This window comes from Lissotriton vulgaris, chromosome 2_1, assembly GCF_964263255.1.
Source record: "Lissotriton vulgaris chromosome 2_1, aLisVul1.2, whole genome shotgun sequence".
NCBI lineage: Eukaryota > Metazoa > Chordata > Amphibia > Caudata > Salamandridae > Lissotriton > Lissotriton vulgaris.
The window spans coordinates 1,242,131,975-1,242,159,148 of record NC_141687.1 but is presented as its reverse complement, the minus strand read 5'-3'; the positions used below and the strand labels follow the sequence as shown (position 1 = coordinate 1,242,159,148).

The window sequence follows — 27,174 nt, the reverse complement described above, 5'->3', positions numbered from 1 at the left end:
CTGCATTAAAAAAAATATTCCAGTCTTTATAAACATGCAGTCATAAGTGAAATGGAATACAACGTACTTAAGCAATATAAAAACTGGTTTTAGAATTTTTTTAAGAGACTATGCACTTGCTATTATCCTTCACTATTAATTTTAACAGGCTTGAGTACGCCTGTTTCATGTAACACAATTTCTGAAATGTTTATTGGTTTTTGTCAAGTAACGTTTATCAGAATGGCCCGTGGTACCACTTCACATCATACAAGGAGCATGGTTTTCTATTCCAGTTAACCTCAACATTTGCTTCTTTTGCCTTGTGTGGCAGATTTGTACCTATTCTCCTTAAGCAGATTTCATGTCCATGCCCTTGCGGACTTTGTACTTAGAGATTCAACAGATCTTTGTTGTGTTTTAAATTGAGCAATCCCAATGTCAGTTTGCTATTTAATTCCATATTTACAATATTTTGTATTGCCAAGACTTTCCATTGCTTTCATGCTGGACTATTCTTATGACTGATTGTAATTTGTTCCTATACTTAGGCATTTTCTCTTTAACAATGATACATATAATGAAACTAATTTGCCTTGCCTAACCAATTTCCCTTTTTTCCTGTAATGAGTCTTGAAATTGAATAAACCTTCATGGTTTGGAGCTTGAATCTTATCTTGTGTAGATTTTCTTGTCGCGATTCTTTGTTCTGGGACTCACACTGTCCCAGTCGTTCCAATACACCCTTTGGTAATTTATAAGCGCAAATCTCCAACACATGTAAATTAACACATTTCTGATAAAATAAAGAAATTGTGGCACAAAAAAAATGATGGCTACGTTTTTCCATTCAGGGAACTCTGAGGTTTGGGATCTTGATCTGTTTTTATTAGTGCTATGAAGTTGTATCCCGACTGTGTAGATGCTGCACACAAAAGACAAAAAATAAGATATTCTTACGTATAGAAATGTGTTGTATCTTACATCAGTATGTTTGGCATGATGCCACTTGGATTCCATGATGCAGTATCATGGATTACACAGACCTGTTCCATTCTGAATCATGGCATTTGGCTTCTTCTGTGTGAGAGGCAGTTGATGATACTTTCTGAATGCTGCCTGTGACTCTTGCTGGATAAAGTTAATTTGATTTAACCATGCTGAGTCTTCTTGCACATTAGCACTGGAAGCATTCTAGGAGACTAAATAAGCAAATAAAATGAAGTGTGTGTTTGTTGTCCAGTAGAGTGTTGTCTAATTTGGGACATTCAAAATGACCTACCATTATCAAATCCACATTTTGATCTATTTTCCAATTAGCTGTATGAGAAACAGGGAAGATATGCGAGGCTGGTATGTTTAAAAGGGCCATCTATTGAATGATGTCATAAAATGTTTTACAGCCGAAAAATACATTACTGAACAAAGGCATATTGTGGTACCCATATTGTTGATTACAGTGGCTAATCATATCTACACAAACAGTCTTTTCATTATATTGTACCATTAAGTGTCCATATTGCTTGGTTAAATCAAAAGCTCTGTTAACCAAGAGTTTTGAATTGACTGTTTCTGCTGCCCGTAGAATTATGCAACTTCCACTTGCGCTCAGACAATCTCAGGACCTGATGGCCTTTAGAAGAGAACTTAAGACCTTGCTCTTCACCCATTAATCCTACTCACTCATACTAGCTCAATCAAGCCAGCGCCGGGACACCTCCGGGTAACAGAGCGCTCTACAAATGTGTTAAATAAATAAATTAAATAAAAATGTGTACTTTACCCATGCTAACCAGTGGTAAAGAGCCTATGCTCACTCTTTCAACATGATGAAATTGTCATGAACATAATTGGCATATTTAACTTACCTGTAACCCTATGGTATAGGGTACAGAATTGAACCCATCAGCAGTAATTTAAATGTCACAAATGGACTACAGCACCCAGTGTGCCACCTACTACAGTGACTACAGTGACTTTGTAAACATGACTGCCGATTTGTAATGTGTAACCTGACATTGCAGGTTTAAACTTGAAATCCAACCTGTCAAAATAAAACTTTTGCAGGACTGAATCTTAATTTTAAATATGAATAAGGCATTCCTAAGTAGGCATTACTGCCCATAAGGCAGGGTGCATGGTATTTAAAAAGTAGGACATGGGGGCCGTGGCCAAGATTGCAAAGAGAGCAGACGTGTCTCGCAATCGCCCTGCTCCAGGCCAGACTCTCAGCATCTACATTGCTGTGCCCCGGGGTCCTGGGGGGCCTCCTACTGCAGCGGCGGTACTGGACACCATCCGCCACACTGGGCGGCCCATGGCAGCTCCTGGAGCCTGTCTACAGGGCTCCTGCGCAGTGTCGGCGCTGGAGTGCAGGTGCGCCTGGGCCCGAGAGCGCTGGGCTGGGCACACCCTGAACTGAAGCCGAGGCCTGGTGGGCACCAACTGGTATAGCGCCTGGGGAGAGAAGGCCCGGTCGGCGGTGTGCGGGGCCCCCACGTGATCTGCAGCTGCCCGCTGGCCCACAACAATATCTCTTGAAATGGCCCGCTGGGGCAGTGTCCTCGCTGGAGCGGAGGACGGCAGCAATGCGGGATCCGGCCTTCTCCTGTAGGGGCTGGACACGTCAGTGAGGCCTGCTGCGCCTGGTCCTCTTCGCCGAAATTTGCAGGAATGGCGGCAACAGCTCGGGGGTGCTTACGACCCCCTCTCCCATCACTGAGTAACCAGCAGCTTAATTCTCCAGCCCGGTGAGGACTGCGCTGTAGCCCACCCCCCTAGAGTCAATCTTCAAGCCCAGCTGCAGAGGGGTGGAATGCTGCCCGAGGGCTGGTCCCCCCCTCGCTCATGACAACCCTCTTTAATATTGCACTAGCAAACCCTGAGGGCAGCGGCAAGATCTCAGTCACACCCTTTCCCCCTTCATTCAGGCCCACGTCGATAAGCAAGGGAGCAGGCTGGCTGATCCTGGAGCGGGCCTGGGGGAGGGCTGACCTACTAGCCATCAGAATTTCGCGGTAACAGGTGGCAGGAGGTCATTGGGCCGTGTTGGAGCGGGCCCTGGCGGAGGGAACCATCGCTCAACCGAACCATAGCACCTCTCAGTGGCCCAGGCTATAGTGCCTACTCCTCGCCCGCGGTGCTACAGGACACTCTCCCTCTGGGGCTTCTCCCTGGAGACTGATGTGTCTGAGGTTCACTTCTGGTGGGCAACGTGAGGGATTTGCGCCAGAGACACTGCATAGTGACTCATTGGTCGGGACGCTCTACGTCCTTCGGATTGCCTGGCTTCGCAGCGTCCTCGTGCTCCTCGTGGCTTGCCTCAGCCTCCTCCAAGATGACCTCTGCCAGGACTAAAGAGGAGCGTACGCTCAAAGACATGCTTGTTAAAACCCCACCCCAGAACCGATGTAACACCTCTGTGGAGCCCTCGCCCTTGAGGGTGATTTGGACAGGGATGCCCCCATGACAGGATCCTACATTGACGCACTCTTCTTGTCACTGGAGGAGGATCTTCAGCAAAATAAGAGCGACCTGGCAAAGGACCTGCAGGGCGTCCGGCAAGAAGTGTCAGAAATCGGGGACAGAGTGGACTCACTGGAATCCAACGATACCGCGAGGGGTGAAGAAATCGAGTTACTGCACCAAGAAATAATCTGCCTCTCTTTGTCCAGGCCCACTTCGCACAGATCTTGGGAAACGCACCCATTTCTGAAATATGCCTTGACCGAGTGCACCGGGTTGGGCACCGTCGAGTCTCCAACAGGACCCCGCCAGACATATTAGCCTGTGTCCATAGCTTCCCCATGAAGGAACGCATCCTACGAACGGTTTGGGGGTCCAACTCCCCCAGCTTTCAGAGGCCACTCCATAAACTGTTCCAGGACCTCTCCGCTATCACCCTCCAGAAGCGGTTAGAGTTCCGCCCAGTGACATCACATCTCCGCAGCCAGGGCATCTCTTATGCCTGGGGTCACCCCTTTCATCAAATTTTCGACTGGGAAGGAAAGACTCGTCAGATTCCGATCTCCCAACACATCATGTGACCTTCTCAAGATCGCACAGCCGGAATCCCAAGCTGGGAGCGCGGATGAGGCCAGGGGAGGAGGGGGTCACTGGGAGAAACTGAGGAGGAGACAGAAGGGCAAGAAACTTTAAAAGTAGAGCCCCAAGGACATGGTACAAGAACAAAAGGCAGTACTTTGGAGCATTACGGGGGCATGCTCGGTGGAAGAGACTGAATGATCCTACAGGGCCTGTTTCCGGAGCCTCGGAGGGCCTCTTGTCTCAGTTTGGGCCCTGGGGTGGAGCGGCCCGTGGATAGACTGTGACCACGATAAACCCCATCAAGACCTTTCCTCGTGGGTGGGAGGGGATCCCCTACCAAGGCCTCCCCCCCTGAGACTTTATTCTTCGTACTGTTTAACTATGTTTGTGGGGGTTCTTTTCACTCTTTTCGTTTACACACCAAGTACCTAGGCATTGAGCATTTCAGCTTGACAGACATACTGGAACTTCAGAGTATGCCTTGTGGGTTTCAGGGCACTCATGGGGTACCTCTGCTGGGAGGGCAGCTTGAGGGTTCAGGCCTCCCAACATAGCTAACTCTCTTTCACTTGTTATGGCATCGAGCGGTACACTGAAGGTTCTCTCGCTTAATGTAAAGGGTCTAAGCAATCCGGTAAAGCAGAGGGCTATCCTCTCTGATCTGGAGAACTCGAGGGCAGACATTTGTCTTCTACAGGAGACTCCTCTTCTGCCAGGGGACACCCACCGACTTAAATCCCAAAAATTCCTGAAACAATTTTTCTCCTCATCTGGACACTAGACCGGTGGAGTGGCTATTCTCTTTTCACACACATTCAGGGGCTTCATCAGACCCAAATTGGCAGAACTAAAGGGCCGCCTTTTGGTATATCAGATCCAGCTGGGTCCGCAGAATTTGACACCAGGCACTATAAATGCACCGAATGAGGTACAGAAACCTTTCATACGGGACGCCCTGTCAATTCCATTGCCGAACAATTTAGAAACTTTTACTCATCCCTATACACTGCACAGACCATCCCCCCAGAAGACATTAAAGACTATCTGCTTACATCTACTGTTACTAAGCTCACCGATGACTTTGCGTCATCGCTCGACTCTCCCATTAGAGGAGAGGAAGTCATCTCAGCCACTGCCAGGCAGAAACTGCTGAAGTCCCCCTGCCCAGACGGGTTTCTCGCCAGGCTTTATAGGACCCTTTGCCGTGAGCTTGCTCCAATTCTAACCAAACTTTTTAACTCAATGGCTGATTCAGGCTCCCGTCCAGCATCCATGCTGGATGCCACCATAACCATCCTCCCAAAGCCGAGAAAAGACCCCACAATATGCGCAAGCTACCGCCCAATATTTCGGCCCTTACTACAGGTGGCAGACCAGGCGGGGAAGATACGGCCACTGCATCTGATAGACTTGATGAGCGTATTACTATGGCCCTGGACGCTACCGCTCCACTTTGTCAAAAAAAAACCCTATAGCAGATCACATAAATCGGCCCCTTGGTTTAGTGAGGAACTCCGCTTAGTTAAAGCAAAATGCAAGAAATTAGAACGACAATGGAGGGTTGCCTATCTAGATCAAGCTAAACTGAAATATAAAGATAGACGCAGACAATATCATACTCTCATCAGACGCGCCAAAACTAAACACTTTTCAGATAGGATTGGAGAAGCCCAAAACTCCACTAAGGAGCTATTTAAAATCTATAAAGAAATTTCCATGTGTAGCTCCTCGATGGATCCCTCACTGAGCTCAGTTGAGTCTTGCAATCGTATTGCCACCTACTTCTCTGATAAAGTGGCTAACATCTATTCTGCTTTCGCAGGGGGGAAGGAAAAGGCAACTGAGTTCAGGGAAACTCCTAATTTAGTTGCAGGCACAAATAGATTATGCAATTTTGTGATTCCACCGCCTAATGAGCTGCAGCGGATTTGTCGCTCGATTAAGTCCGGGTCTCCTTGTGACCCAGCATCGCCAAAACTTCTCGGTAGTAGCATTGAAACTTTGGAACCCTATATTAGAGATGTTCTTGACATCTCTTTTAAGACCTGCACTGTACCCAAAAAATGGAAGCAAGCAATTGTACTCCCACTCCAAAAAAAAAGCTAATCTTAGCTGGGACAGGTTGGACAACCTAAGACCCATTTCCCTCCTCCCTTATATGGCCAAGGTGGCAGAAAAGGTGGTCAACTCTCAAATCATGACCTTTGTGGATGAATCTAATCTCCTCTTGGCCACCGAGACCATCAGGCAAGGAGTTGATGAGGGTCAAACTATGGCACTCATCTTACTTGACCTTAGTGCCGCCTTTGACACTGTAGCACACTCCATCTTGCTACAGTGTCTCAATAAAGGAGGAATCAACGGAAGGGCACTTAGATGGCTTCAATCCTTTATGATGGAAAGAGGCTTCCAGGTCAGACAGGGTGAATGCTACTCTAAGCTATTCCATCTCGACCAAGGGGTTCCCCAGGGCTCTGCCCTTAGCCCCACCCTGTTTAACCTATATGCATCTCCTGTCGCCACTATCGTGGAGAGATACGATATCCAACTTGTATCCTATGCTGACGACACGCAGCTGGCCATCTCCCTATCGCGAGCGCCCGGCATTGCAGCCGTCAACTTCAGTGCTTGCATGCAGGAGCTTGCCTCCTGGATGTCTAACAACTGCCTGAAGTTGAATGGCGCCAAGACTGAGGTGCTCGTGGTGGGAGGGAGTCCATCTGTGTGGTCTTCAGCATGGTGGCCAGACTGCCTGGGCCCTACACCTAGGCCAGCTCAACAGGCCAAAAATCTGGGGGTCTTGTTTGACTCCGAACTTTCGTTTACGCCCCAGATCAATCGGGTAGTGGGAATGTGTTTTGGAGTACTCAAAACCCTGCGCAAGGTCCTTGATATACTCCCTGTTGGAGACAGACAGACCCTTGTGCATGCCTTGGTAACATCCAGACTGGATTATGCTAATCTCCTGTACCTGGGTAGTACGGTCAGCAGTATTAACCGTCTCCAGGTGCTGCAGAATGCAGCAGCCAGGCTGGTGCTAAGGCTCCTGAGACGTACCTCCTCTAAAGCGGCCTTAAAATCTCTACACTGGCTACCGATCTGTGAAAGGATCCAATACAAAGCCCTCTGTGTATGCCAACGTATCTTAGGAGGCAAAGCACCTGCCCCTTTGAACAGCCTTATCACCCCCTACAGACCAGAGCGGCTGCTTAGATCCTCCGACACAGGCTTGGTCATTGTCCCCAAAACCGCAGAGCCCGTATGGGTGGAAGATCGTTCCGTTTTCTTGCTGCCAAGAATTGGAACGCACTGCCGATTGAACTACGCCTGGAACCCTCTGAGCCCAAATTCCGCAGAGCCCTCAAAACACATCTGTTCCGCCTAGCACTGTCCTAGCTCTTCTTCCCCTATTTTTCTCTCTTACAAAAGCAATTTTAGCGCAGGGACACGCCGGTGTGCGTAACTAAGCGCTTTATAAAATTCCAAAATAAATAAATAAATAAATATCGTTTCTTAACACAGACTCTAAACTCTTTACATGGATACTGGCGACTTGCCGTAACCCCCTTATGCAGGGCCTCATACACCCCGACCAGGCAGGGTTCATTCCTCATAGACTCTGTGCAGACAACACCAAAAGACATTTACACACAATAGACTAAGCGCACCGTAAACAAGGCTCAAGCATTCTGCTTTGAGTCTACGCCGAAAAGGACTTTGATTGGGTTCACTGGCCCTTTCTCAGTGCCACACTGGAACATTTTGGATTTGGGGAATGCTTTCTGTCCTGGGTTTTTAGCACTTACAAGGCCCTACAGGCATCCGTCAGGGTCAACAGGTGAGCTCGGAAAAGTTCTCCATAGGTAGAGGCACTAGGCAGGGCTGTCCCCTATCAACCTTACTATTTGCTTTATATATAGAGTCATTCGCCCAGCACATTAAAGACCATGGACACATTAGGAGGATCCCCATAGGGGGGAAGAACATCGTGTTAGTTAATACGCGGACGATGTTATGGTTATGCTAGACAGCCCAGTGGCAAGCCTTCCTCCATTCCTGGCGGAGATGGAGAGGTTCGGGAGGGTGTCCGGGTTTCGCATGAACATCCACAAGTCTCAGGCTCTCAACCTCGCTGTCCCTCCATGGGAACTGTAATCCTTGAAGACCACTCATCCTCTTAGCTGGGCCAGCACCTCCATCTCATATCTGGGTATGCAGCTGTGTGGCACAGTAGAAAAAATGAACACCCTAAACTATGGGTCCCTAGAGTTCCGAGTTCGAACCAAACTAGCTAACTGGCGACATTATCCACTTATTTTCCTGGGCCGTATCACAGCCGTAAAAATGATTATTCTTCCCAGAATACTCTATTTCTTTCAGACACTACTGCTTTCACCCCCAGTAGGCACAGTTAATACACTCTAGGTAGCACTGAGTCAATTTATATGGGCTGGTAAGCGGCCCAGAATGAGCAGGGAACGGAGTTGGCTACCACCGGTGGAGAGCTGATTGGAAATTCCCTATCTCCTTAGATATTTTCAGGTTGCCCATCTTCGTTATCTAGTGGAGTGGTCCATACCAGAATCTGAAAAGGGTTGTTCAAGTTCAAGTTCAGGAATTTGTATAGCGCACTACTCACCCAGAGGGTCTCAAGGCGCTTGAGGGAGGGTGGGTGCATTACTTATCGAATAGCCAGGTTTTTAGTTGCTTTCTGAAGGAGAGGTGGTTCTGTGTAAGTCAGAGGTGAGTGGGGAGAGAATTCCAGGTTTTGGCCGCTAAGTAGGAGAAGGATCTTCCTCCCATGGTGGATCTGTTAATGCGCGGAATTGCGGCGAGGGCTTGATTCGATGATCGTGGTTGGCGGGTGGGTGTGTAGAAGGACAGTCGTGTGTTGAGGCATTCAGGTCCTAGGTCGTAGAGGGCCTTGTGTGCGTGGGTGAGGAGACGGAACGTTATTCTCTTGTTGACGGGGAGCCAGTGGAGATCCTTCAGGTGACCGGAAATGTGAGCATGACGGGGAATGTCCAGTATGAGTCTGGCTGAGGCGTTTTGGATGCGTTGGAGTTTTTTCTGTAGTTTGGCAGTGGTCCCGGCGTAAAGGGTATTTCCATAATCCAGTCGGCTAGTGACCAGTGCGTGGGTGACTGTCTTTCTTGTTTCGGTGGGGATCCAGTGGAAGATTTTTTTGAGCATGCGTAGGATGTTGAAGCATGAAGATGAGATGGCGTTGACTTGTCTGGTCATCGAGAGGGAGGAGTCTAGGATGAAGCCCAGGTTACGTGCGTGATCTGTAGGTATGGGTGCTGTACCCAGGGCCGGTGGCCACCATGAGTCGTCCCAGGCAGAGGGGGATGATCCTAAGATGAGGACTTCCGTTTTGTCCGAGTTAAGTTTTAAACGGCTGTTCTTCATCCATTCGGCTACTTCTTTCATTCCTTCGTGTAGATTGGTTTTGGCGGTGTTTGGGTCTTTGGTGAGGGAGAGGATCAGCTGGGTGTCGTCTGCGTAGGAGATGATGTTGAGGTTGTGTTGGCGCGCGATGGATGCGGGGGGACTCATGTATACGTTGAAGAGGGTGGAGCTGAGTGAAGATCCTTGTGGTACACCACAGATGACTTCGGTGGCTTCTGTTTTGAATGGGGGGAGGTGGAGTCTCTGGGTTCTTCCGGCGAGGAACGAGATGATCCAATCCAAAGCTTTTCCTTGTATTCCGACGTTGTTGAGGCGTTGTATGAGTGTGCTATGACATACTGTGTCGAAGGCGGCGGAGAGGTCGAGTAGGATGAGGGCAACTGTTTCTCCGTTGTCTAGTAGCGTTCGGATGTCGTCTGTAGCTGCGATGAGGGCGGTTTCGGTGCTGTGTTTGGCTCAGAAGCCGGACTGTGAAGGGTCGAGGGAATTGTTGGATTCAAGGAAGGCGGTAAGCTGACTATTGACGGCTTTCTCAATGACTTTGGCAGGGAATGGGAGGAATGAGATGGGGCGGTAGTTCTTAAGTTGAGAGGGGTCTGCTGTGAATTTCTTCAGAAGGGCGCTGAGTTCGGCATGTTTCCAGCTTTCCGGAAAGGTAGCGGAGTTGAAGGAACAGTTGATGACATTGCGGAGATGGGGTGCGATGATGGAGTCTGCTTTGTTGAAGATGTGGTGGGGACATGGGTCGGTTGGCGATCCTGAGTGAGTGGAGTTCATCAGGCGGATGGTGTCTTCAGTGGTGATTGGGTTCCAGGCGAAAAGGATGTGAGAGTGCTGTTTTGATTCGGAGGTGGGTGGAGTGGGCTGTTCATCGGACTGGTTTTCAAAGCTGTTATGTATGTCGGCGATTTTGTTGTGGAAGAAAGAGGATAAAGAGTCGCAGAGGTCTTGGGAGGGAGTGATGTCGTTGGTGCCGGCGGTGGGGTTGGTAAATTCTTTGACGATGTTGAATAGTTCCTTGCTGTTGTGGGCGTTGTTGTCGAGTCGATCCTTGAATGCTGATTTCTTGGTGGATCGGATCAATTGGTGGTGTTTGCGGGTGGCGTCCTTGAAGGTGGTCAGGTTGTCAGAGTTTGGGTTTTTTCTCCAGGTTTCTCGAGGGTACGACGTAACTTCTTGGATTTCTTAAGGTCATCGTTGAACCAGTGGGCCTTTTTGCTACCTTGTTTGATCTGATGGTTTTTCAAGGGTGCTAATACGTTAGAGCTGTGGGTGATCCATTGTGTGAGTTTGGTGGCAGCTTGGTTTGGGTCCGATGATATGGCAGGAGGGTTTTGGTTTAGCGATGTGAAGAGTTGGTCGGTGGTGATTTTGTTCCAGTTTCTTCGAGGAATAGGTTGTGGGGGGTTGTGGGTCGTGGTCTTTTTGTAGCTGAAGTGAACGCAGTTGTGGTCTGTCCAATGGAGAGCTGTGGTGTGATCGAAGGAGATGTGTTTGCTGGAGGTGAATATAGGGTCGAGCGTGTGTCCGGCAAGGTGGGTGGGGGTGTCAACAAGTTGTTTGAGTCCGAGATTGGCCAGGTTGTCCAGAAGGGTGGTGGTGTTGCTGTCGTTTTTCTTTTCCAGGTGGAAGTTGAGGTCTCCCAGTAGAATGTAGTTCTCGGAGGTGAGAGCATGTGGGCTGATGAAGTCGGTGATGTCTGGTGGTCTGTAGATGAGGGTGCCTCTAAGTGTGGTCCTGGGGTCGGTGTGGATCTGGAAATGAAGGTGTTCGGCGGTCGCTAGGTTATCGTCGGAGAAGGTCGTGATTCGGATGGTGTTATTATGGACGATGGCGATGCCTTCTCCTGTTTGGTTGGTGCGGTCTTTTCGGATGATCTTGTAAGCGTCCGGGATGGCTATGGCAATGTCGGGCGCTGATGAAGCGTTCATCCAGGTTTCTGTAAGGAAGGCGACGTCCGGCGATGCAGTGTCGAGTAGGTCCCAGAGTTCAGTGGCGTGTCTGTGGACCGAGCGGGTGTTCAGCAGGATGCACTTCAGGTGGTTGGAGTTGGAGCTGTGTTTGGAGGTAGTGGATTTGGTGTGGGTCCTGGTGCAGGCGAACTTGCAGGAGTGGCAGGCGAAAGGACCATGGGTGTGTCCTGGGGCAGCTTTGCAGCATTGTGGTGTGCGTCCGGGGTTAAGGGCAAAGGGGGTAGCGGCGTCAAACGTTATGTGGGAGGAGTGGGTTTTGCGAGGACCAGGGGGTCTGGTGCTGGGCGCGGTCCAGGCGCGGACGGGCGTAGATGGGCTTACATTTGGCGCGCCTTCGGCGTGCATGGGGCGCGTCCGCTGGGCGTGTACGCTGCACGTAGTTCCATCTGTCATAAATGGATATTGGAGGTGGCGGAGGGAGGGAGGGGCAGCTGGGAGGCGGGAGCGAGGTGGGGGGACGGGCTGGAGGCACAACCACCAAATGGCAGCGACAACAAGGCAAACAGGACGAGACTGGGGCACAATGTGAAAATGCAGCTATGGGCACAATCAGGCACAAATTAAAGTAAGGAAGCTATGCGAGCAATGCGAGCAGTGGAGCGCTATGATAGTACACAGGCACAATTCACAATTAAGCACAAATATTATTATAGGCAATGCGAGCGCTTGAGCAAAATTAAGCGCTACAAAACTGAGCAGGCAATTAAGCGCTACAAAACTGAGCAGGCAACAATTAAATATGAGTCAGGCTGGTCAGAATTGCTTTTGGCAGCAGTGGGGAGCAAAGCGCTACGATACCAAGAGGAGATACCAGGGAGGAGCGACCGCTACTGCAGGGGTCAGGCTTGTTCATGGACAGGGCACTGGCAGGTACATCTATGGCCAAGGTTCCATTTCTGCCCCAAGCGTACAGGGCCCCTAGCCTTTACATCTTCCCCATCACTTGCTCCCTCTTAAAAGTCTGAGATGCCAACCTCTGTAAAGGCAGACTCACGTCCCTACCTTCACCCCTCACACCAATAGCTGATAATCCAGATTTCACCCCGGGGCTGGGAACATCCTTTCAGTTTTGGCGGGACTCACCCTGCAGGGCATTTGACCTTCTCTTTGATACAGAGGGAATTGTTCCCTTTGAAGCCCTCAAAAAGGATTGCTCTATCCCTGAGGCCCAATGTTTCTGATACTTGCAGATCAGGCATTGGGTGACACACCGGATGGTTAGATCAGGGGCCGAGAGACCATTGACACCGTACGAAAGGTGGTCGTTGGGAAAGAAGAGGGACAGACGACTCATTTCAGAGCTTTATATTCTCCTCCAACCCCCCAGACAAAAGAAAAATCACCCTCACAATGGCATTGGGAGGCTGATATCCGCCCCTTACTCTCAGAGAAAGAATGGGACGACATTTTTCAGCAAGCTAGGCACACCACATACAACATGGCGAGCACCGAAACTGCGGTCAATAACTTCCTACTCGTACCTAACCCCTGAGCACCTACACATAGGTAATCTGTCCCGTAGCAGCGAGTGCTGGAGGCAGTACGGGGCCAAGGTGCACCCTGTGTCATATCCTCTGGGACTGCCCAAAACTCACCACCTTCTGAACCTCAGTTGTGAATGATATTGATGATCACTTCTCCACACAGCTCCAACAATTCCCTTCACACAATTTGTACAGGACTACTGAATCCTCTGACATTTCCTCAGGCCCCCCCCAGGGGCCGTCCGATCAGCATTGCACTGAGGGTGGCCCATGTGACAATATGGCAGCCCTTCATTGAGCTGCTGACTAAAGAATTTTGGGAACTAACATGACTCTGTTACCTCCGGGTTCTCCATTTGGTCGAACCTAGCACTGCACACGCTGCAGTTTAATCGCATACTACACTACTACAATCCCAGTTAGGTCGGTCTATTTGCACAAGGTACTTGGGCGGGAGGGAGGGGTAGGAGGGTGGTTTTGGGGTGGGGGTGTTTGTTAGTTCATATATTGTACTTGTTGGGGGAAATTTCTAAGATCAAAAGTTGTGTTATAATGTGCTATTTCAGACAGCTGTTCTCTGCAATGCATATTTACACTTTGCTCTTTCTATGCAATCACAAAACAACAGATTTAAACATGAAATTAGGACATGTAAACATTTAATGTTTAACATCTTTACAGTGAAAAGGCCCTGAAAGATATTTTCACTGTAGAATGGTTGACTGCTCCATAGGAAAGCATTAAGGTACAATATCAAATGTAATAGTGTTATCTCAGCCTAGCAGGCAACTACAAAGTTAATTCCTGGACATTTTTAACTATTTATTACAAGCCAAATTCACTGGTGAAATCAGATTTGTAATACCTTTTTGGGAAAATGAACTTTTAAAAGTGATCTTTTCCCTGCCTAAAGCCGCTGAATGCCCTTTTGCATGAGCCTATCTGTCAACTGGCAGCTCAATAGCTCACTTAATGAGGTGTGAACTTAGTCCCAGAGCTGAGACAAAGCTCTTTAGTGTGAGGAGGTGGTCTGTTCCTCTGGCAGAATGATCATCTTGACTGTGCCCAGGAACTTAATTAAATTCCAAGAGGCCACCATGTCAAAGACAAATGTTAGCTGACACCTAGGCAGTGCCCTTCTATTAGTGCTCCAGTCAGGCAGGTTCCAATTTCAGTGAGGAAGGAGCTACCCACAGAACTGGTTTAGTATGACCACAGAGGAGGAGTTTTTCATTTACATGGCTACACCTCAGGTGTTTACTACAGAGAGGGAGTGGTCCACAGGAGAATCCAAGTCCACATCAGTATTCACATGGTTTTGGTGACGGTAACACACTCAAAAAACTCTGGACCTCTTGAGTTTTTAGACAATGAAGTTTTGAAGGGGGTGATGAGTGTGTTAGGTGTTAGGTCTTAATGTCCTTAGGCTTCTTCCGAGATCGCGATAGCGGAAGAAGAAACGAGTAGATAATTGTCACAGTACTCCAGGGATTCTACCCCAACAAATTGAAAAACCGGATTCGATGCTAGTAATTATTTTGCAAAGGATGAGGATTTGTACAGAACAAAAAATATTGTAAATAGCCTTGAAAAAGCCCTGGCGCAAATCGCCAGAGGGGCGAAACACGTGTCGGCTGTCCATGTTTTTATCTACACAAATAAAGAGCAACTTTTCTACAAAATAAGGACTTTTTGATTCTGTTTATACAAATAAGGATTGAGCCTAAGGACATTAAGACCTAACACCTAACACACTCATCACCCCCTTCAAAACTACACCTCAGGTGTACCCTTCTGGTTAGGAAGGAGCCCAGGAGTCTTCCCCCCCTACAAGCATAAATGTGGCACCCAGAGTACACTCCTCAGATCACTTTCTGGACCCATGGAAGAACAGGATCAGACTTGACCTGCTAGCTGTAACTTGAAAAGAGCCTGGAAGACTGGAGCTGCTCTTCCTCTTGTACTCACAACAATGAAGTAGACTCCAAGGGTTGTGAGGCTGACCTCCTCTTTAATGCTATAGGGACAGAACATGCTACAAAAAGGGCCTTTCCTGAACTGCCCTGCTGACAGTTCCAACTGGACGTGCCTGGACTCTGCTGGAGAGAATCTTTACTCCAATTGCTGTCCCCAAGTTCCTGGAACCTTGCCTGGTGCCAAAATGAACTCCTAAGTTTCCCTGAAACCTGGGACTTGGAAATTTTCCGGCTTCAAAGACCTGTAGAGGACCGCTCCAATGCACCAAGTCAATCTGACAGAGGTGTGTTGCACTGGGCCAAATATAAATTTTGCCCCCTCTCAGAGCTTATCCCCATCATCAAATCTGATTCAGCTGGAATGTGCAGAGAAGGTATCCGGCCTTGTAGAGCCCTCCTTGGCTACAACCTGCGGCCTTATCCTACTGGAAAAATCCAAGCATCAAAAAGAGACTAAGTCCAAAGGTACAAATCTTTAATAGACGAAAGCACCAAAGCAGCCTGCCGATGAGGGACCTTCAAATATATTCCACTTGAATCTTCCCACCAAAGGTCAACTGCTTCACCAAGACCTTATCCAGCAGCTGTCTGACAACAAGAAGCCCTCTTTGGTCATAGCCTGTTGCCTTGCCCGAGTGAAGATATTTGACTTCCGTTACAAAAACGAATTCCAAAGCTGAAACTTCCAAGCATATCGAACCTGGCTTTTGTATCTGCCCATGCTCCATCACAGCCAGCCGTCACAAGGCCCTAGGTACCGGTTAAGACCAACAAGATGAGCAGGATTGGTGTTCAATATTTTTTTAGCTCCATTTTGAACCTTACACTTAAAAAATTCATAAATCTGGTTTCCATTTTTGGATTTTAGTCATTATGTTTGTTTTGTTTTTATTAAGATGTACTCTTTTTTTTGTAATTTGGTTTGGTATTTGTCTTGTGTTGTGTTTTGACATTATTACTGTTTTGGTACAAATTGCCTTTAAGTTAAGCATGTCTGCTCTGTGAAATAGCTGCCAGGTGGGTAAGCTCAGGATAATTTAGTGACTTTAGTGGTTCACCCTGACAAGGACTGTGAACATTATTTGAGGTGGCAGTAACTCAACTAATACTACAATTTCTTACAATTTCTCTATAACATTAACGCTCTGATGCCTAATGCTCATGCTGCATTTGCTTTTAGCCATTTTATTTACATTGAAGAGGGCCATAAGAGCTACTCAATGTGAGGATTTGGGTGTACTATATGATATGGCTTTGGGGTCTTTCCTGGAGTACACTCACAAATACCATTCTGGGTGCAGTAAGTCTTGCTTACTTAACCTTAGCATAACTCTGGCTAGCTGTGGCTGTGAGCAGTAAGGCTTGGCAAAGGAACTTTGTGTAAAGCTTTTAACAGCACCAAACAACAAAATAAGAAGGACACACACCAATAAAAAGACACAACACCAATTTATAAAAATACAGCGTATTTTTATGAATTTTCAGAGACCTTGATCATCAAAATCCATCGGAAGGTTCCGGAGATGCACATTTTAAAAGCTTTTACCACTTTTAAATGCAACCACAAACAAGCATTGATCAACATAAAAAAAGTCAACTTTTCAAAAGTTTGAGAGTTAGTGCAGGTTCTCCAGCCCGGGTCCGGCTACCAAATCCAGCAGGGAAAGGTCTAGGGGCCAGAGAAAATACTTTGGACAATTACGTGGCCACAGAGGGTTTTAAAGGGAAGTTCCAAACTTTATAGGCAACCGCCCTAGACATCAATAGAGTAGTCGTGATGCTGAGGATACAAGCAAAAGATGTTCAAAAGACGCTCCGGTTATGGTGCGGTCGAGTGAGGTGTCTCTGTGGTTATCCCTCGATCCACGGGTGATGAGGGGAAACTCTGGCATGGAGATCAAGGTCTCTTAAAGTCTTCTACGTTGCAATAGTATGCCATCCAATACTGTGCACCACGGTTGGGGCGAAATCCTTAGGTGGGGGCTAGTGTTTCTTGGGTACAATGAATCAAGTCTCTGACAGCACTCCTGGGTCTGGCAGACATGGGTGCAGACTTTAGCCAGGAACCATAGGGGACCCGGCCAAAGGCAGATTTGAGGACAACGAAACAAGCGAGCAAGCAAGTTTTGAGCTGTTTAGCTTTTTCAGCTAGGATGGTAAGTACTGTTAAGTTTGTAATCATCAACATGCCTGGTCTAAACCGAGTTTGCGTTTTTGGTATGAGTTTTTTCGTTGACCCATGCTTGCAGGTTTTGAAGTAAACATGATGCATACAATTTGCTTCAACGTCGATTTACGCAATTAACCTGTAACTACTCGGCAAAGATTGACTCCAATTCTTAAAGTTGGGATGAAAGATGTACCCTTTCCACGAGTCTGGTATGATGTTCGTGTGGAAGATTTGATCAAAGAGGGGTGTTAGATATGGAGCCCGGAAAGCAAAGTTCTATTTAAAAAGTTCGTTTGGGAGTCTGTTCATGCTGCAGCTGCTTCGGCCTTTAATTTCGTTAGGATTTTCTCTAGTTGCTTGGTGTGAGTCAGGTGCACCATCTTATGTGTGTGGTAAATCGTTATACTCTGGTTTTCTGTGTTGTGCTCTTGGTTGCTATAAATTGTAGAGCTTTGATTTACCTCTTTGTCTTCTCCCCTGACTTCTGACCAAGTCATCCTCCATTCTTGGTTATTTTGGGTGTTCTCACTCTTGCGGCAGTATGCTGGTGGGGCATACATGTCACAAATGTGGGACTCGCAGACTTGCTCGACAATCCCACGTTTTGATGCCAGGCCTGTCTCATTACCAGCCCATTTATAACGCCCCAAAACTCTTTACGGTTTGCTAATTTGCTGATCGATGAAAGCTTGTTCCTACTTCCGGCTTTGTGCCCCTGTATTGCCATCCAGCATTCCTTATGATATTGAATCCTCATGTTTCAAAGTGCTCTTTTTCAACTTTTGTTTCCTTTCTTTGCATCTGCTATTAGTCTTCACACTTCTCTTGTGATTTGTCTCTTTAGTTCATGCAGCCTGCTGATGTACCAGCTTTGGCTTCCTGCCACCTCCCATTGCTTTATTTCTTCTGTGTTCACATATCATGTGGTGTGGCTGGATATTTTGTTAGTAGGGTCGTAATTAAAGTTGCCCAAGTTTTTTCGCGATGCCTTGCTCCTATGTTTGTTTCTTCTTGATTTCCTGCACAGCAATACACATCTGTCATTATTTTCTCTATCCCTGGGCCAGGCCATTTTAGTCTTTTTAGATTGTAACTTGCTGGTGTTAGGGCTAACACGTTTACTGGTCTTAGCTTTGAGAATGTACCTTCTATTCTGAGAAGTTGTGGAAAGTGGTTGCTTTCTAAACGGAGGATAATTGCTGGTGTAGGTACTGTACTGTCTTTATTAATTTTTTTGGGTTGCCATCCTTTCCGCCTTCTTTCTTTTACATGGATGGATGTAGACATTTAATGTAAGTAGCTCCTTCTAGGGAGGCATGCAGCGTTTACCTTCGAGCTTAGTTATCTGTATCCAATGTACACCACCGTCAAACTTTTCAAGTGCCCGATTATATTTTGTGAAGGAGTATGTGGAGAGCCCCCCCCCCCCAACTTGGATGTTCCACATAGCCTACTATTGGCGTTGGCTTTAAACTCCAAATTTCCTGTGTTAAGATAATGTAGAATTTTTGAAGGAATATCACTGTGCCTCTATCTTGGAGCAAATTCTCTAAACCTTGAGCGTTCCAGGAGTATAGATTGATGTAGTCCTGAACTGGCAAGGCGATGTTGTCATCTGGAACAGTCGTGTCTGGGCTTTCGGGATCCACGACCACTCCTGATTTGTTTCCACTCTGAGGTCCTGCTAGAAATGTTGAGCCTGTCTAGAGTGGCCGTATGGCAGGGATTTCACTATTGTCAATTTTTGTAATCTTGTCAAAGGTTGTTCTGCTCCTATTGTCCCCCACCAGGGCCGCACTGACTACCGGGCATTTTGGAATTCTGACGAGCTGGGGGCTGATTTCACTGCACTGGGGCTGATTTCGTTCATGGAGACCTGCGTGTACTTCGAAATAATTAAAGCAAAACGAATTTCATTTAGTACACGCAGGTCCCCATCAACAAAATCAGCCCCCAGCTCAGCAGCATTGCAAAATGTCCGGTAGCCAGTCCGGCCCTGCCCCTCACCTTAGAACCGGGTTCCTAATTGCTGGGCTAGTTGGCCTCAACCTACTTGGGCTGGAGTGGATATCGCTCTTGGCTTTAGGGAGAAATGGACCCGGATAATGTGGGGGCTAAATCCTATGTAGCTCAATCCCCCAGTGTTGAAAAAAATCTCACTGTTTCAGGACTTGAAGTGCAATTTTCCTGTAACCCATGTTGTTACCGTTGCATCTTAGTTCCACACATGGGGTGAGGTTTGAATTCTATTGATTGTAATTGTGTAGAAGGAATGTGCGCCAGCACTCGCATTTCCTTTATTAGCTTCATGATTGCCCCTCTATTTAGGATGTCAAACGTCCTTTGATGTACAAGAGGGTATTAACGTTAGTTTTGTAAAGCATTGCTCCTGAGAAAGCTCCTGGATCCTATCCCCCATGAGTTCAGGCGGTGCCTGGCTTTGTTACTTGGGGGTGTTGGACTTGACCCTCTCTGCAGGGTCATCCCTAAACTTTTTGCCTTCCTCCTATATTCTCTCTGACCTGTTTTTTTTTGGTATAATGACTCTGGGCACTTTACCACTGCTGGCCAGTGCTAAAGTGCATATGCTGTCCCTACTGTAAAATGTATATGTGATTGGTTTCCATGATTGGCTTATTTGGTTTACTGTCTGTCCCCAGTAAAGTACACCAGGAGTGCCAGGGCTGGTGAATACAAATGCTGCTGGTGGGCCTGCAGCACTGATTGTGCCACCCACAGAAGCGGCCTGGTAAAATCTGTCTAAGGTCTGCCATTACAGAACCTGCGTGCAGTCTGGTACTGTTATGCTGGCTGGGCAAGTGCACACACTTGCCAGCCTCTAAACCTTCCCTTTACTTCATGTGAGTCACCCCTATGGTAGGCCCAAGGGCAGGGTGCATTGTAAGCATAAGGTAGGACAAGCCCTGAAATGTGTGGCATGTCCTAATAGTGAATTACAGCCATTTTCGTCTTTCACTATTGTAAGGCTACCTGTTCTCATATGCCAGAATGGGCTGCTGGAATTATTACTCTCTATAATCCCAGCAGGCTCAGGGAACATGGTAGAAAGTCAAGTTTAGCATGCCTGAACTCAGAATAATAAAATACTTCTTTTAGTAAAGTTTATTTTAATATCCTGTGTTTGCAAATGCTACTTTTAGAGAATTAGCATTTGCTTGCCTGACTATTTCAGCCCGCCTCTGCTAGGATGTGTATCTGCTGTCTGGTTTCTGTGAGTGACAGGGCTGGGGGATTCCAGGGGACAGTCTGGGCTGCCAGGTGGTGAATAGATGGATTACCCCAGGATAGGTGGGAGGAGTGCCCCTTGACTCTGATAAGGGCTGTGCTCTGCCACCACAATGCTGGCTCCACCTCCTGCGGAGCGTCTGATGACACTGCCCTGCAATTTAAAAGTAACAGCAAGAGTCTCAACAACAAAGTGCTCCAAAACCGGGCTGAACCAGGCTCAGGCCCCCTGGCCTGCAAAGACAAAATAAACTGTGTATAAAAGTAGGAGCCCTGCTCCTAAACATTAGATCCTGTTTTGACCACGAAGAACCTCTGCCCGACTAGAAGGACCAGGAGAAGCTGAAGGAGGAAGACTGTCTCTGATCCAGGAGACTGGCCTGCAGTTGGTGCCTTGCTGAGAAAGGAGAGGAAAAGACCAGAAAAGACTTTGTAGAACTTGTGCCTGAAACGATCTCCAAGGGCTTGAATCTGAGCCTGCCCCCTGAACTGAGCCCCAGGACCATTGGGCTCATTTTTCCTTCGTCTGTCTGCTGCTGAGCTGTTGGGTTTTCCTTCCTCGCCGGAGCCGTGACCCCTGCTGCCCTCGCCCCCTCCTAGGGCCGTGACTCCCGGAGCCTGGCCGCCCCTCCCCGCTGAGACCCATGCTCGAGTTCGAGCCGCTCCCTTTACGCTGTGCCGTCCCGCCCGCTCCCCTGTCACCTCGCCTGCCACGGAGCGCGCTGTGCGCACCTCACCCCTCCTGCTGGAATCCCCTCCAAGTGCTGCCTCGAGCCACGGCCGGCGAGTATCTTTGAGACGTACGCCTCCGCCCAGCTCCACTCCGTAGTCTGGAAACCTGCCGGGCCGCGCCGCACGATCTAGGCCTCTCGTTACGGTGAGTACTGAGAGCCATGTGCCGCGTCAGCCCTGCCTTTACAGCCCCAGTCGCCCTCAAGGTATGGCATGAATTCCATAGCGTACACAAGGAGTACGCCCCGCAGGCCTGAACATCACCTCGCCCCGTGAGCCGCCTAGAGTCCCGTACCGCCCGCACCTCTCCCTGTCGTCCTACTCACCCGCCTCGCACCTCGAGGGGTCTTCGAGCCGGACACCTACTCGGAGAACCGCCGGCCCCGTCCCGGGCCCGCCTTCACCTGTGGCCGCATCTGAAACGCCTCGGACATTACGAACAAGGTACAGTGATACACTAACTCGATCGTGAGTTCGCATCGGATCCAGGGTCCGCAACGTTTGTGTTCCCTGTTGTCCTGCACGTGTAAAAGGGTCGCCCCATTAGCGCGAAGTACGCAGAGACCCACAGTTCGCCTTGTTGCCGAATATTGAAGTACTTTGTCCTTATTAGATATTGTGGCCTCATTTAACAAGGTTATATGGTCTTGTAAGTAAACCTGCATATGAAGCATATTTTTACATAAAGCCAACATATTATTCTACATAATTTACGCCTGGTGTCCATTTGTGGAGGGATCATTATTGTTACTGTATGTGGTCGTAAATGCTTAACTGACTTAGCGCCCTGAGGATTAGCCTTGTCTGCTCACGCCACGCAACCTAAAGGGTGAGCAGGGGTTATTCTTAAAGGGCTCTTCCCTTGCCCTGACTAGAGGAGAGGGTCCCTGTTTGTCACAAGTGCCTACCTGTGCCAATCAGAGACCCCCAATTCTAACAGGGGGGTACATTATGATGTGTATATTGCACTTGTGACTTACCTTGCTGCGGGGCCTCCACATTGCACCTTTCTTGATATAACTGGACGTTCCTTCTCGTCACACTGCCTTTGCAGTTCACTAAAAGAGAATGCAGGTTAAGCTGCTCATTGTCGTCCATAGATCTGAAGGATGCATTGTCTGATGCCTTGTGTACCTTGATTGTTTTATTATTGTTTACTTCATATACTGCTGTTATCGATTGTGTTCCCAGCATCCTTTGTGCAGTATTGTGACTCATGAATGGACTCATTTGTGTTTTTGTCATTCTAGGCTGGGTGTGGGTAGGACTTCTTGCAGGCGCTGTTCACTGGTGATTGCCGAAGGCGTTGTCAGTTGAGGCTAGGTCTTCATGCTTTAGTTCCACAATGTTAGTTGCTTTTGCTTTCTTATGGGAAAATAAATCCAATACGCTTTTTTCCTGTACTCCTTTGCATTTCTTGCACATTTTTCTTAGTCGTTTCTGCAGGCCCGGCCGGCTCGGCCCACGAGTGAGGGGCGGGGAGGGGAATCTTGCTCACGGACGACTTAAAATAAATAAATAAAACTTGCCTTGCTGCCGGCGGGTCCCGCGTCTTCTCTCCTGCTGGCCTGTGTCCGACTCCAGGTCAAAACAGGAAGCAGGCAGCCAGGCTCTCACCCCTAGGCCAAATCACAACGCTCCAAAGGAGCATTGTGATTCGTCTGAGTGCTGTTACACGGCGCTCAGCCAGGGGGTGGAGGGATGGGCATGTTCTCCATGAAGGCTGTAATGCAGTTTGCATGGAGAACAGAGGACTGCGCATGACTGTTTTGGGCAGCCAGAGAGGGCCAATCAAACAGTCACTGCACACTGGAGTGTCTACCACTCCTCCCATGCAGCTTCACCCGGCCCTCTCACGCACTGCAGAAGCAGGAGGAAAAAATAAAATAATAATAAAATTCTGTTATCATCATTTTATTTTTTCCTTTCTTTGCTGCTCCTGGCAGTGGGGTGACGCTCCTCTGCCTTAGCGGGGGAGCCTCCACTGCGTTTCTGTTCCCTGTGGTTAGGGATGGTCCGTTCATCTCAGTTTCCTCATGTGCATTTTCTAAGACTCTTTGCTCCGATTTCTTATGTGGTGTGCTTTCCACGTAATTTCCTTTAGTTCTGTAAAATGGAGAGTTACCTTTGCTGCTTTTACTGTCTGTAGTACTTGTAGGGTGTTTTTATAAATGAAGTTGGAGGTGAAGTGTCCCCTTTTGCTTGACCATCAAGGGTGTGCACTGTTTATCTAAAGTCCTTTTCTGAGACCCAAAGCCTATCCTGGGGTCTGTTTGATTGTGTTGTTACTTTCTGCAGGATGTCACCCAAAATAGATGGAAGAGCCTGTAGTTTGTCCACTAGCCTTACCCATTGACAGAGGTCTTGTTGTGTGTAGTTGTAGTTTTGTGCTCTCTGAATCAGCTCATTGAGTGATTGCAGTTTTTTTTTTAATCTATGCGTACTACATGTATGGCTAAAATATTATGGAGGTCTACCTGAATTTCCTGTTCGTCTGATTGATATCAGATTGCTAATAATATGGCCTCCATTGTGTTTAGGAGTGCCACCCATGTGCCTGCTGGTATTTTGCTATTTGCAGTGTTTGCTACTGCTTCTTGGCCTAGGGTCATTGGCTCTTTCCCTTGATCCTTTGAAGATGTTTTTAGGACCACCTTAAGCAGGGACAGCTTGATTGGACTTAAGGAAGGCTTAACCTTACCGGAAACCATATCCTTATCTGGTAGAATGCAACTGTGGACGAAGCACGGACCCAAGGTAACTACAGTAGTGTCCGTCTGTAGGCTTTTCCCAAGTGACATGGCTGCAAGAAGATTTTTGTTTACATTTGCATCTCCACCTTGAGCAGCTAGTGTCTTTTCCGTAAAGTCGATCAGTGGGTGATTTTGCCATTCAGGGCACTCAAGTTGACCTTTGTTATTAACTGGGTCAGTACTTGGATTGAGTAAATCCCAGTTGTTGAGGATGGAAAGGTTCAATGTTGAGAATGTAGATGATATGTTCATTTTGTTCACTTCCGCTTGTACTCCTTGAGCTTGGAGTGCTTTTGCCTGAAGTGGGAGGGTCATACTTAATTACTTTGTTTAAATGTTGACTGTCTGTCCCTAGTGAATTTCCTAGGTGAGGACCTTCTGTGCACATTTTGTTTTCAATTTTGTATTTGTGTTCTTCAGATTTTTCTGAATTAATAAATCCATTATCTTATGTCCTTCTCCTTTTGAAACAATTGTGTTCCTTCTCTTTTTTGGCTTTAGCTTTATTGTCACAGTTTCTGATTCTGATTACTGGGTTTGAGTCGGGCATTCTTGTTCTCTTTATTGCCGCCTTCTTGCTCTGGCCCAGGTCCCCCCTCGTCATCCCGGATCGCATAATTGTCGATGTACTAAGGTGCCCTTCTCTTTTTGATGTGTTACGTCTTTGTGCTGGGTACTGATTGTAGCAAGGTGCAGGTAAGAACTTTATTTGACTGCCCTTGAATTGGGCCTTTATGTTCCAGTCTCCACCCTCTAGGTGGGTGAGAACGCGACTTGTTATCCTCCTTGCTTTCAAAATTCCCAGCACAGCTCACTTTCTTGTTTGTTTTGGTTTAATGGTGATTTCTGTGGTGTCAGTGGTATCAATGGGGGAGGGGCAAGTGAGAGCACACTATATCCCTTTCAAGCCTCACCCACGCCTAGCTGAGCCGCTTCCACAGGTGCCGGCTCTCTCCTCCAGAGGCTAACTAAACGCCCCATGCATGCCTGCACCTACCCCATCTATCTTAGCTTCTTCGCTGGCATTCATGCCCACAAGCTTGAAGGCTCTTTGAGCTCCTACATGCCCTTGAGTTAAAACTCAGGTTACTGTGCTTGGTGTCCTGGCTCCGGTTCCATGCTGAACGTGAGTTACCTTGTACGAGAGCCCTGACCCCCTGGCTCCAACGCGCTGCCTCTGCACCTGGTTGCTGCCACCACCCCCTGAGTCCTCTTACTGGCCCACCTTCCTTTACTCCAACCTCCACTCTATGGAGCTCCTCATCAGAGGCTTGATGGGGCTTCCGCAGGTTTCAACAGGCCCCCACCGAGGAGGTCAGGCCAGATGAAGCCCAGATTGAAGTTTTAGCCGCAGCTGCATCTTAATCTAACAACTGCAACCTTCACTCTCTGGAGCATGGTCTGGAATGAGGTGAGGTTTAGGTGCAGTTGGGGGCTTTGGTTCACCTTTGGTTGCTGCATTAGCCGCACTGGACGAGGACCCACACGAACCTGAACCGTGGCTACAGTTACCGCTACAGCTGCGGAGCATCGTCCTGTTACCGAACTACCAAAGGCCCTACCACTACAGTCACGTCACGCCCTACAGCAGACAAGGCCCAACAGAGCAACACTGGAAAGGTTGAAATGGCTTGTCATCCACAAACCAGATTTTACAGAAAAAACTGTTGCACAAATCTTTAATCTGTAAATTTAGTTAAGAGAGTTAGTTTGATGAAGTGTATCAGCAAACTTAATCTCATTAAAGACCATAAAACTATGGCACCTCAAGGAACTTCATCTTGGATGTGAAAGTAGCAAGAGAGAACTGGTTAGCTGACGAAGATACGAAGTGCTTTGAGTTACGTATTTAATTTGGCATTGAAGTATTGTTTTTTCAGAGTGCTGTATTTACATTGACCTGCTTGTTCATTGTAGAGTTTGGAAGTTTCATGCTGAGTAACGTGACATGTGCTAGAGTATGTTGATTGTTTGGAGGCCTTCAACTGACAATAGCATTTTGGGTGGCTCAATGTTACTGTGAATCTTAAATGGCGGTTTTGGGTTTGCTTTGAATTTAGTGTTCGGTTGTCTAAACGTGTTCTTACTGTAGTTCTTTGTCTCATCATGGTAACTGTGTGTATCGTGTAGGTGTCCAAGATTAGTTAGGTCTGTTGCTCTTTGGCTTTCATGATGACTTTGTGCACAGTGTCTGTCCGGTGTCACACACAGGGGTCCAAATGAACTACTGTGCTATCGCTGTCTCTGTTTTATGGGGCTCTTGGCAGTGTCCTTGTGTACCATTTGTGAACATCAACAGATCATTGAAGAAGCTGCACCCAAATGACACATCTGCATGTTACATTGTGTCAGTTGGACTCTGTTTGTTTGTTGCTTTTTACATGTTTGATTGTGTGTGGATTGCTGTGTTCTTGAGTGCATCAGATTGGTCATGTGTACATTATTATTTTTTTCCGCTTCTGCCCTCCACCCCACCTCAAAATGACAGCCCAAAAACTGTTTTGCTACTAGTCTGAAACTGAGTTTCCTCTGGGTTTTTAGTGGGTGACATGTCATGTCCCAACTATTTCTTCCTCCATGGTACTCACAGATTTCCTGTATTAATATTAATGCCCCTTATTCTGTTCTCTCAACTGTAAATATATGCATATACTTCAAATTTTCTATCTTCATTGTTGTTTTCTTTTCTCTCTCTCCACTGTGTCTTCCTTCTACACGCCTGTGTTCGACCTTTTAGCAGTCAACAGAGCAGCCAGCAGAGCAGTCATGAAGATGACTCTTGTCGAAACTTCAGCCTCTCGCTGCCTAACGACAGGTAGGTGGATAACTATGGGCAGATCATGGTACAAAGGGTCAATGGTTGGCCAGGATATGGCTGACAGCCATTATCCATTTCTAGTAAGGTAAATAATAGTGGCCATGGCAACCTCTTGCAGCAGGGGAATACATAACTTGTCATGTGTTTCTCTTTATGGACATACTTGGATTGTACTGATTGGGAGGAAATATAATAGATAAATCCCCAGAACAATCATTTTGAAAGGAAGCATTCTATTTATCTACCCAAAAAAGGCCAGCTGGGCTCCGAGGAAGATTTCATCTTTAGGAGATCAGAAAGAAGTAGGAGATCCCACCCTTTATAGTCAAAGACTCAGTCACGGCTAAAGCATTTTAGTAGTTGCCCTAGCCTACCTATAAGTGGCTCTTGAGATAGTAAAATCCAAATATTGGCATTGCTGAAATCCCAAAAGGTAGCACAGTGGTGGATTGGACTGTACAGTTCCCTAGGAGGATGACGGAATATGAAATGAGATGTAATAATTATTAACGAACTGATGCTTAAAATTCGGACAACTGAACTCATCTTGAAGTTGCCAATAGACAGAGTTATTGCTTCTTGGT

The 27,174-nt window shown here is 47.5% G+C and overlaps 1 protein-coding gene across 1 annotated transcript in view; it reads left to right on the top strand.

Annotated features, from left to right (window-relative positions):
• Positions 1–27,174, top strand: part of GRAMD1B (GRAM domain containing 1B) — a 1,455,160-nt gene that overhangs the window by 68,533 nt on the left and 1,359,453 nt on the right. Inside the window, exon 2 of the mRNA XM_086956958.1 lies at positions 26,510–26,587. Coding sequence (XP_086813084.1) covers positions 26,510–26,587 — 78 coding nt within the window. The remainder of the gene's footprint in view (positions 1–26,509; positions 26,588–27,174) is intronic.